The sequence below is a fragment of the Jaculus jaculus genome, chromosome 1 (assembly GCF_020740685.1).
Source record: "Jaculus jaculus isolate mJacJac1 chromosome 1, mJacJac1.mat.Y.cur, whole genome shotgun sequence".
NCBI classification, from domain to species: domain Eukaryota; kingdom Metazoa; phylum Chordata; class Mammalia; order Rodentia; family Dipodidae; genus Jaculus; species Jaculus jaculus.
In genome coordinates, this window is record NC_059102.1 from 175,458,532 (window position 1) to 175,471,384 (window position 12,853).

Consider the following 12,853-nt stretch of genomic DNA (forward strand, 5'->3'; position numbering starts at 1 on the left):
AATCTCCTTCCTCAGCCACATAGTCACTCCTTTACTTTCATATATAAAATGTAGTATTAAAACTAGGTTTTTCCTATGAAAGAAAACATGATATTCCTCTTTCTGAGTCACTCAAGCCTTCTTTCAACACAATTTAATGTGATTCCTCTGTTTGGTTCATGGCTCTTCACCACATCATCTGTTTCACCTTCTGAGGCCTTTCACTCTAATGCATGGCACCTGAGCCATAGCACCCAGGTTTTCCTCCATCCTCCATGTCCACATGCATGAATGCATGCACACATACATACAAATATTCTTTTAGTGTTTACTATGTATCTGGCACTGTTAATAACCACTTAACAAATAACTTTTAAATAGTCCTATTATGTATCTATTTTCATAGGTACAGAAGTCATGGAATATTCACTACCTCCTTTGAACAAATTCTTCCTTTATTTTATGCATTTTTTCATTCTGTATACCTGTTCTGCTGACCCTGATAAGATTACTCTTTGATCCTTCAAACAGGATTTGTCAGGTAAAAATCACATACATACATGGAGAAGCCTCTAGACAAAGAGCAGTACAGAAATATACAAAATTGAACAGCACTTCAGCTCCTAAAATTCCTGCAACACCAGTCAACTTAGAGTATTAGTCATCATAGCTAGGACAGAGAAAATGATGTATCAAAAAATTGAGTGATGAACAGTTACATTATAGTTACAAATACCAGTAGTAGGAAAATTTTGCAATAGCTGAGAGACATTGAATCATTAGAGGAAAAGAGAGACCATATGTGAAAAAGATTTAAAAGAACAGAAAGAGTAAGATGAAGAATAAATATTGAAGAATTTCTATTTTTCCAGAATATTTCTTTTTGTTGATATGATTGTGTGTATTAAGTGATTGGTGAAAAACTTAGGATTCATAATTCTCACAGTTTGCTATGAAATATATAGCCAAGATTATTTTAAAAGATTATCCCTTAACAATCAACTACAATCTACACCATTACTTCCTGTTGCACTCTGGTTCGCATTGCTGGTAGAAATCACCCAACCAAGAGCAGCTTCTGGGAAAAAGAGGTTTATTTGGCTTACAGGCTCGAGGGGAAGCTCCACGATGGCAGGGGAAAATGATGGCATGAGCAGAGGGTGGACATCACCCCCTGGCCAACAGAAGATGGACCACAGCAACAGGAGGGTGTGCCAAACACTGGCAAGGGGAAACTGGCTATAAAGCCCATAAGCCCGCCCCCAATGATACACTCCCTCCAGGAGGCATTAATTCCCAAATATCCATCAGCTGGGAACCTAGCATTCAGAACACCTAAGTTTATGGGGGTACCTGAATCAAACCACCACACTTCCCAAACTGTGTTAGATACCTCCATATAATGTATTAAAAATGAAGACATGTCTCTATCTAACCACATTCCTACTATATTAGATTTCTAGATGTATATCCTGGAAATGTACACTTCTACAAGAAACTTAGCTGATTCTAACAAATGTCAAAGTTTACAAACAAACGAGCAATAAACAAATCTGAATGTGATAGTATCATGATGAAAAATTTAATGTTCAAGCCTTTCTTTAAGGGCTTAATATACTAACAGTAAACTTTAACATGTATTTTTTACTTAGATTCTCAGAATCTTAAATATAATATGACTTTCTCTATAGTATTTGAATAATAAGTCATTTATGTTTTATTTCTCCAATGAAGTCAAATTTGATCCAGTTTTTTCATAGCAATTTTCACTTCTGAATTTCTGAGGGTGTAGATTAAAGGATTCAGCATAGGCGTTATCATGGTATAAAACACAGCCACAGATTTATCAATGGAGAAGGTAGTTACTGGGAATAGATATACAAATATACAGGGCACAAAGAATAAGATGACCACAGTGATGTGAGAGACACAAGTTGAGAGAGCCTTGTGCCTTCCCTCCAAACTGTGAGATTTCAGAGTATTTAGGATGACCACATAAGAGATTATGAGGAGGAGAAAGTTTAACAGGCAGATAAAACCACTGTTGGCAGCAACAAAGATACCAAGGGTATGGGTGTCCATACAGACAAGTTCCAACAAAGGGTACAAGTCACACATAAAGTGGTCAGTGACATGAGGACCACAGAAGGGAAGCCAGACTGTGAAGAGGATCTGAATGGTTGCATGGATAAACCCTCCAGCCCAGGCCACACCCACCAGGAGGCTACACACTTGTTGATTCATGATGAACATGTAGTATAGGGGTTTGCAAATGGCCACATAGCGGTCATAAGCCATCACTGTAAGAATAATTTCAGTAGCACCAAAAAGATGCTCAGCGAAGACTTGAGTCATGCATCCACTAAAGGAGATGGCTTTTCTCAAAGAAAGAGAGTCAGATAGCATTTTAGGAGTCATGGATGAGGAACGGCAGCCATCTATCTATAAGGGATTAAATAAAACAAGAAGAAGTACATGGGGGATCCCAGTGCTCTGCTGGCAGTGATGGTAATCATGATGAGCAAGTTGCCCACCAATGTGAGCAGGTAGACAACTGAGAACTCAGCAAATGAAAATTTCTCAAGGTCCATATTTTGAGTCAAGCCCAGAGGATGAACTCAGTGATGTTATTCATTCCCACTGTCAAGCCAGCTCATCCAACAGGTGATCATCCTTAACTATGTCACATTGATTTCCAATAAGACTCCCATGTAGTGAGGAAATATTCCCAAGAATGTCTTTTTTTCTAGTCTCATAAGAAGCAAAAACAAAGAATCATGTCAACTATTCTCTTACATTCTTTGGATAATAGTAAAGATGGTTGGGTTTTTTTGTTGTTTGTTTGTTTTTGGATTGTTTTTTTTTTTTAGTTTTCTGAATTTGCTTTCAAATTCTAAGTTAAAGAATGTATGATTTTTGGTGGGACTTCCGGTTAAGATGGCGGCGTAGGTACCACGCCAAAGCAGCCTAGGGGGGAAAAAGACCAAAAAAACTCAGCAAAATACACACTTTTACTAAAAAGTGAGGTGTATAGGAAATTGAAGTGGCAGCAGAGAAGTAGAACTGTTCCAGAACATCCAGAGCCTGCACAGGCGGGAAAAGCGGCTCCGGCAGCTCGGCCAACCGCAGCGGCTGCAGCGCACCAGAAAGCCGCCAGGCTCAGCTTGAGCCACAGGAAAAGCCAGGTGCGGGAGCTTTCCCTCACACCGCGCTCTCCGCAACTCGGGAAATGTGAGGGGAGAGTGGCAGCGAGCAACGGAGGAGCAGACTGCGAGGTAGAAGAACGCTTGGAGCAGTGAGAGAACCAGAGTAGCTGCGGCTCCCTCCCCTCCCCCACCGCCTGAGCCCAGCTCTGGCGAACAGAGCAGCAGCCCGGGACCCGGCCACGCCAACTTGGGCTGACAGCGGGACCCAAGCAGGAGCAGAGTTCGGCAACAACATCAGCGGCTCCAGCACCAGTAACAGCGGCCCCAGCAGCAGCAGACCCAGGAGTGGCAGCAGTGGCAGACTCGGCAGCAGCAGCTTCAGGGGGAGCAGCGGCAGTGGACACAGCAGCAGCAGCTTCAGCAGCAGTGGTGGCTCCAGCAGTGGCAGCTACAGCAGCAGCAGAGGCAGCAGCAGCGGTTCAGTTTGCCCCGCAGGAAAAGCAAGTGCCCAGCTCCAGAAATCAGAACAGCAGCCTGACGACCCAGGCAGCAACTTGACTGAGACCAAAATCATCCAAGGTAACTGGGATTGCACCAGGGAAGGGTCTCACTTGGTCAAAAGCTGACTTGGATCCCTCAGCAGACCAGAAATCTTAACGTCTTTGTTGATAGAGGATCTGGTCATTATAATAACTACTCTTGCATACATACTCGGGGCTGTTTTTGATTGAATGTGTACAGTATTTAGTTAAATTTTAGAATCTACCTGTATTTTATTCCACTCAGCCTGCTTGAATACTCCTATAGCAGGGAAACTCAACCCCTAAGAACATCTCTGTAGATACTCTGAGAGTCTTAAGAGCCACACCTAACACCTTAAGGTCCTACGCTGAAAATATATTACATCAAATCAATTGATACAGCTAAGAATACACAGCTACCTAGAAAATCCAAGCATTAACTTAATCCAAGATGCAAAAATATATACCTTATAACACAAGAAACACTAAAAAGCAAGACGATATAAATCCACCTAAAAGTATTAATGCATCAGAAATGTCCTCTAGTGAGAAAGAGTTAGAGGAAACGCCTGAGAAAGAGTTCAAAAGAATAATTATAAATATGTTCAAAGGGGTCAAAGAACACATGAAAACAATCAAAGAGGAAATCAAAGGAATCAAAGAAGAGGCAGGACACCAATTTAATGAAATAAAGAAGGCAATACAAGACATAAATAGGGAAATAGAAATAATAAAGAAAAACCAGTCAGAATTACTAGCAATGAAGAACACAGTTAATGAAATAAAAAAACTCTGTAGAAAAACTCACCAGTAGGATGGATGAGGGAGAGGACAGAATATCTAAGCTAGAAGACCAGGTGGCAGACCTAATGCAGTCCAACAAAGAGAAAGACAAACTTATAGAAAAGTATGAGTGGGAATTTCAAGATATTCGGGACACTATGAAAAGATCCAATATAAGAATACAGGGCATAGTAGAAAGAGAAGAACTCCACTCCAGAGGCATAGTAGGCGTCTTCAACAAAATCATAGAGGAAAATTTCCCCCAAATTGGGAGAGAGGTGCCAATACAGATACAGGAAGCCTTTAGAACCCCAGCCAGACAAAACCCAGAAAGAACCTCTACTTGCCATATTATAATCAAACTTCCAAACACACACACAAAAGAAAAAATATTGAAAGCAGTTAGAGAGAAAAATCAAGTTACCTACAAAAGCAAGCCAATCAGGATTACAGCAGATTATTCAACACAAACTTTTAAAGCCAGAGGGCTTGGAGTGATATATTCCAAGTTCTGAAAGATAACAAGTGTCAACCAAGGTTACTTTATCCTGCAAAGTTATTCATTCAAATAGATGGAGAAATAAAGATATTCCATGACAAAAGTACGTTAAAGGAGTATTTGAAGACAAAACCAGCTCTACAGAAAATACTTGATAGAATCCTCCATGCTGAACAAAAGGAAAAGCACACATATAAGGAACCTAGAAAAAACAAGCTATACTCAAATACCAGTTAACAGAGGAGAGCACAGGTAGAACCAGAAACACACACACACAAAAAAATGGCAAACATAAATACACACCTTTCAATAATATCTCTTAATATCAATGGCCTCAATGCCCCAACCAAAAGACATAGATTTGCAGACTGGGTTAAAAAGCAGGATCCTACAATTTGTTGTCTCCAAGAAACTCACCTTTCTACAAAGGATAGACATTACCTTAGGGTGAAAGGTTGGAAGATGGTGTTTCAAGCAAATGGGCCTAGAAAACAAGCAGGGATTGCTATCCTAATATCAGACAGGGTAGACTTTAGTCTGATGTTAGTCAAGAAAGATAAGGAAAGTCACTTTATATTGATTAAGGGCACACTCCAACAGGAGGACATTACAATCCTAAACATATATGCACCTAACATGGGGGCTCCCAAATTCGTCAAACAAACACTATTAGAACTAAGGTTACAGATAAGACGAAACACAGTGGTGGTGGGTAACTTTTACACCCCACTCTCATCAATTGACAGGTCATCCCGGGAAAGAATAAACAGAGAGGCATCTGGACTAAATGAGGTCATAGAAGGAATGGACCTTACAGATATATACAGGACATTTCATCCAAAGGCTGCAGAATATACATTCTTTTCAGCAGCACATGGAACATTCTCTAAAATAGACCATATATTAGGACACAAAGCAAATCTTAACAAATTCAGGAACATTGAAATAATTCCTTGCATTCTATCTGACCACAATGGAATTAAACTACAAATCAGTAGCAAGAAAGGCTATAGAGCATACACAAAATCATAGAAACTAAACAATACACTACTAAATGATGAGTGGGTCAATGAAGAAATCAAAAAGGAAATCAAAAAATTTAGAGAGTCAAATGATAATGAGAACACAACATACCAAAATCTCTGGGACACAATGAAGGCAGTTCTAAGAGGTAAATTTATAACCTTAAGTGCCTATATTAAGAAATTAGGGTGTCGGGAATGGCGACCAAGCGGCTGGCGCGGCAACTTGGACTAATTAGGAGATAGTCAATTATACCAGCAAATGGGAATCTAGGAACAAGAAAATCTAAGCAAGCATATGATTACTTAATTGTAATTGATTTTGAATCTACATGCTGGAATGATGGGAAGCGCCACAATAGCCCTGAAATAATTGAATTTCCAGCAGTATTATTGAGTACATCAACTGGAGAGATTGAATGTGAATTTCATACTTATGTTCAGCCTCAAGAACATCCAGTTCTTTCTGAATTCTGCATGGAACTGACAGGCATAAAGCAGGTTCAAGTGGATGAAGGTGTCCCTCTGAAGATTTGCTTATCTCAGTTCTGTAAATGGATTAGTAAGATTCAGCAGCAAAAGAAAATCATTTTTGCTTCTGAGGTTACAGAGCCTATTTCTGAAGTAAAGTTATGTGCATTTGTTACTTGGTCAGACTGGGACTTGGGGATTTGCCTGGAGTATGAGTGTAAAAGAAAACAGCTGTTAAAACCTGTATTCTTAAATTCTTGGATTGATCTCAGAGCAATGTACAAGCTTTTCTATAAAAGAAAACCCAAAGGATTAAATGGTGCCTTGCAGGAAGTGGGAATAGAATTCTCAGGACGAGAACATTCTGGGTTAGATGATTCTCGGAACACTGCTCTACTTGCTTGGAAAATGATCAGGGATGGTTGCCTGATGAAAATTACGAGATCGTCCAACAAGGTTCCCTCTAATAAGAATCCCAACATTTTGGCCAGGAGTTTGAATACAGATCAAGCTGAAAAAACATCTTGCAATGTTGGTATTCAGGGTCCCAGCATATATCAAAGGGAGCCTAACAGTGCAAATACTCATGAAAAAGTTCAAATGAGGGCTGGAGAGATGGCTTAGCGGTTAAGCGCTTGCCTGTGAAGCCTAAGGACCCCGGTTCGAGGCTCGGTTCCCCAGGTCCCACGTTAGCCAGATGCACAAGGGGGCGCATGCGTCTGGAGTTCGTTTGCAGAGGCTGGAAGCCCTGGCGCGCCCATTCTCTCTCTCTCCCTCTCTCTGTCTTTCTCTCTGTGTCTGTTGCACTCAAATAAATAAAATTAAAAAAAAAAAAGTTCAAATGAGTTCAGTTTATGTGAACTCCTCTATAAAGGTACAGCAGGATCAGTTACAACTGAAGAACAGTATAAAAGCAGGCCTGCACAATGTCCAAACTTGTTTACCTCTTTTTAGCAATCAGCCTTCTAGTTCTGTGGGACAGTTGCAGTCTCCTACCTTGAATTTACCTCTTTATATGCAGAAGCAAAGAAAAAATGAACAGCTTGCACTTAATGCTAAATCAAAGTCTTCAACATCTAGTTCCACATTGGTTCTTGTGTCTACAACCATTCCCTCCATTAATCATGTTTCTGATATAGAAATGAGTTCTACTCTTGACTGCTTGCCTATGTTGGATGATTGGGAAGATGTAGTTTTACTGCCAGCATCTCATCCTAAGCAAGGTACAGGTTGTATGTCTCCTCTTAGTAATACAAACATATATACTTCACTGAATTCTGAAGAAAGATCAATGGTTTTAAAAGAATCAGCAAAACAAAGTCATGATAACTTTGGAGGCAGCCAGGAAACTCCTCAAAAATTTGAAGCCTCAAAGTCTGTTGTGTACAAGAGTCCTCATACTACAATTTCTAACATTAAAGAAGTTGGATGTCCAGGTTCAGATGTTTCTTCATTTAAGTTACCTGAATCCAAGTCATATTCATTCAACAATGATGATGCCTGTGCATCTTTTCCTTCAGTTTTGGGGAAACAACCTCTTTTAGGTGGCACTAAAAGGAATTCATCTAATCTCCCTGCTTTCCCACCAGCCAAAAAGCAGACCTTCACTATTCATGAAGAAAAGCCTACATCATCTGATTGTTCACCAGTAAATTCTTTCCAGAAAGTTATCCCCTCTATATTGTCTACAGTTAATCTACAGGAGCCTTGGAAGAATGGGAAAATGACACCTCCCTTATGCAAGTGTGGCCGAAGATCTAAGAGGCTTATTGTCTCTAATAATGGCCCGAATCATGGAAAAGTCTTCTATTGTTGCCCTGTTGGGAAATACCAAGAAAATAGAAAATGTTGTGGTTTTTTAAAATGGGAACAAACACTTCAAAAGGAAAGAGCCAACAGCACAGTACTGTCTCATTCCACAGAAGGACTCATTGTTAGTTCTCCAGACACATGTCATATTTATGACAGAAATTTAAATTTACCTACTAAAAAGTCTTTACGACTCAGGCCTTCAATGAGGAGTTGATAAACACTCTTTACCTTGTTTTTCATCTGTTATGTGTAGATTCATGTGTGTGGGTCTGCAGGCGCACATATGTGGATGTATGTGTACATAGAGGACAAAGGACAACCTAGAGTTATTGTTCCTCTCAGGTTCCATTCAACTTTCTTCCTTTCTTTCTTTTTCTTTTTCTTTTTTAATACAGTATTGCTAATTGTCCAAGAGCTTTCCAGTACACTAGACTGGCTGGCCAGCAAGCCCAAGTATTCTCCTGTCTCTGTATCCCCAGGGCTAAGATTATAAGCATAACCATGTACCATCACACTCACCATTTTTACATAGGTTCTGATGATTGAACTCATATCATCATGCTTGCAAGACACACATTTTATCCTTTATCGACTAAGCTATCTAATTAGCAACATCTGAGTTATGTTACTAGTTTTAGTAGAGCTATATGGTTTTTAGCGTAGAAAAACTAAAAGGCATAGAGCTACAAGTTATAGAGACTTAGTGTATCTGAGCTCTAGGTACAATGGAGCAGTTCACATAACATACACGCACAGTGCACTCAGACATACAAACAGAGCAGATTTCATGACCCTCTGTAGTTGCCTAACATTATCTTTGGTTTGTTTATGTATGAATACTGGTTGTTCCCAAAATTCTCAAATTTGAGCATTCTGGTAATGTCTTACATAATTTCATTTTTATTTCATATATTACTGTTTGTTGAATTTATAATACCATCTTAGGAACATCAGGGTTTTTTATTTACTATATTAAGTTTAACAAGCAACAAAAGTACATGATATCCATTTTTAAACAAATTTTAAACTATTTTTAAATTATTTGAATAAAATTACAACTAATAAAAACCCCTGGTCAATTTTCAGATAAGACCTGTGGCAATCTTCTAACTTACTATTTTTTCTCTAAAAACTTGCAAGGTATTTAGTCTTATTTCAAGGTTTGAAGATTGGTTCATCCTGATTTGTATATTAATATTGAAATTATCCAATTAAGTTTGAAAACTAGCAGGGAAAAAATTTAGTTCAGAAGCTGCTTCTATAAACTACGTATCAAAAATTCTCACAATGATTGAGATGGGGAGGTAATATGATGGAGAATGGAATTTCAAAGGGGAAAGTGTGGTGGGGGGAGGGAGGGTATTACCATGGGATATTTTTTATAATCATGGACAATGTTAATAAAAATTGTGAAAGAAAAAAAAAAAAAGAAATTAGAAGCCGGGCGTGGTGGTGCACGCCTTTAATCCCAGCACTCGGGAGGCAGTGGTAGGAGGATCGCCGTGAGTTCGGGTCCACCCTGAGACTACATAATGAATTCCAGGTCAGCCTGAGCCAGAGTGAGACCCTACCTCGAAAAAACAAAAAAAAAAAAAAAAAGAAATTAGAAAGGTCGCAAGTAAACGACCTAATGTTTCATCTTAAAGCCTTGGAAAAAGAAGAACAAGGCAAACCAAAAATCAGTAGACGGGAAGAAATAATAAAGATTAAGGCAGAAATTAATGAAATAGAAACAAAAAGAACAATCCAAAGAATTAATGAAACAAAGAGTTGGTTCTTTGAAAGGATAAACAAGATTGATAAACCCTTAGCAAATCTGTCCAAAAGAAAGAGAGAAGAGACACAAATTAATAAAATCAGAGATGAACAAGGTAACATCACAACAGATTCCAGAGAAATTCAAAAAATCATAGGAACATACTATAAAAGCATATACTCCACAAAGTATGAAAATCTGAAAGAAATGGATGATTTCCTTGATCTATATGACCTACCTAAATTAAATCAAAATGAGATTAATCACTTAAATAGACCTATAACAAACATGGAGATCCAAACAGTTATCAATAATCTCCCAACTAAAAAAAGCCCAGGCCCGGATGGATTCACTGCTGAATTTTACCAGACTTTTAAGGAAGAGCTAACACCATTGCTTCTTAAGCTTTTCAGGGAAATAGAAAAAGAAGGAATTCTACCAAACTCCTTCTATGAGGCCAGCATCACCCTGATACCAAAACCAGGCAAAGATAGAACAAAAAAAGAAAATTACAGACCAATCTCCCTCATGAACATAGATGCAAAAATTCTCAACAAAATATTCGCAAACAGAATACAAAAGTATATCAAAAAGATCATTCACCCTGACCAAGTAGGCTTTATCACAGAGATGCAGGGATGGTTCAACATACGCAAATCTATAAATGTAATACATTACATAAACGGGTTGAAGGACAAAAATCACATGATCATCTCATTAGACGCAGAGAAAGCATTTGATGAAATCCAACATCCCTTCATGATAAAAGTCCTACAGAGACTGGGAATAGAAGGAACATATCTCAATATAATAAAGGCTATTTATGACAAGCCTACAGCCAACATATTACTAAATGGGGAAAAACTGGAAGCTTTTCCAGTAAAATCAGGAACAAGACAAGGGTGTCCACTGTCCTCACTTTTATTTAATATAGTTTTGGAAGTCTTAGCCATAGCAATAAGGCAAGAGACACACATAAAAGGGATACAAATTGGAAAGGAAGAAATCAAGTTATCATTATTTGCAGATGACATGATTCTATACATAAAGGACCCTAAAGACTCTACTAGCAAGCTGTTAGAGCTGTTCAAAACCTACAGCAATGTAGCAGGATACAAAATAAATACACAGAAATCAGTAGCCTTCATATATGCTAACAACAAACACACAGAGGATGAAATCAGAGAATCACTCCCATTCACAATTGCATCAAAAATAATAAAGTACCTTGGAATAAACCTAACCAAGGAAGTAAAGAATCTGTACAATGAGAACTTTAAAACACTCAAGCAAGAAATTGCAGAAGACACTAGAAAGTGGAGAAACATCCCTTGTTCCTGGATTGGAAGAATCAATATTGTGAAAATGGCAATCTTACCTAAAGCAATCTACACATTTAATGCAATCCCTATCAAAATTCCAAAGGCTTTCTTCATGGAAATAGAAAAAACAATCCAAAAACTCATTTGGAATCACAAAAAACCTCGAATATCTAAAATAATACTGAGCAACAAAAAAGAGGCTGGTGGTATCACCATACCTGATTTTAACCTATACTACAGAGCTGTAGTAACAAAAACAGCATGGTACTGGCACAAAAACAGACATGTAGATCAGTGGAACAGAATAGAGGACCCATATGTAAGCCCAAGTAGCTATAGACACCTGATATTCGATAAAAATGCCAAAAATACTCATTGGAGAAGAGACAGCCTCTTCAGCAAATGGTGTTTTGAAAACTGGATATATATCTGCAGAAGGATGAAAATAGATTCTTCTCTCTCACCATGCACAAGAATTAAGTCCAAATGGATTAAAGACCTTAACATCAGACCGGAAACATTGAAACTGCTAGAGGAAAAAGTAGGGGAAACCCTTCAACATATTGGTCATGGCAAAGACTTTCTGAATACAACCCCAATTGCTCAGGCAATAAAACCACATATTAACCACTGGGACATAATGAAATTACAAAGATTTTGCACTGCAAAAGACACAGTGAAAAAAGCAAAGAGGCAACCTACAGAATGGGAAAAAATCTTCACCAGCTATATATCTGATAGAGGATTAATATCTAGGATATACAAAGAACTCAAAAAGTTAAATAATAAGGAATCAAACAAGCCAATCAAAAAATGGGCTATGGAACTAAATAGAGCATTCTCAAAGGAAGAAATACGAATGGCATATAAGCATCTAAAAAAATGTTCTGCGTCACTAGTCATCAGGGAAATGCAGATTAAAACTACATTGAGATTCCATCTCACTCCTGTCAGATTGGCCACCATCATGAAAACAAATGATCATAAATGTTGGCGGGGATGTGGAAAAAAAGGAACCCTTCTGCACTACTGGTGGGAATGCAATCTGGTCCAGCCATTGTGGAAAACAGTGTGGAGGTTCCTAAAACAGCTAAAGATTGATCTACCATATGACCCAGCTATAGCACTCCTAGGCATATATCCAAAGGACTCATCTCATTTCCTTAGAAGTACATGCTCAACCATGTTTATTGCTGCTCAATTTATAATAGCTGGGAAATGGAACCAGCCTAGATGTCCCTCAACAGATGAGTGGATAATGAAGATGTGGCACATTTATTCAATGGAGTTCTACTCAGCGGTAAAGAAAAATGAAGTTATGAAATTTGCAGAAAAATGGATGGACCTGGAAAGGATTATACTAAGTGAGGTAACCCAGACCCATAAAGCCAAGTGCCACATGTTCCCTCTCATATGTGTATCCTAGCTACAGATGACTGGGCTTCTGTGTGAGAATGAAAATACTTAGTAGCAGAGGCCAGTAAGTTAAAAAGGAGACATAAAGGGTAGAGAAAGGAAGGGAGGAGGATACTTAATAGGTTG

General features: G+C 38.6%; 1 protein-coding gene and 1 pseudogene across 1 annotated transcript; one reads left to right on the top strand and one right to left on the bottom strand.

Annotated features, from left to right (window-relative positions):
• Positions 1–1,713: 1,713 nt before the first annotated feature.
• On the bottom strand, positions 1,714–2,614 carry LOC123457692 (annotated as a pseudogene).
• Positions 2,615–6,145: 3,531 nt separating this feature from the next.
• On the top strand, positions 6,146–8,989 carry LOC123453288 (ERI1 exoribonuclease 2-like). The gene is given in 2 exon segments (XM_045130144.1): positions 6,146–7,047; positions 7,268–8,989. Coding segments are annotated over 2 exon segments (2,079 nt in total). The 5' UTR covers positions 6,146–6,148; the 3' UTR covers positions 8,448–8,989.
• Positions 8,990–12,853: the final 3,864 nt, after the last annotated feature.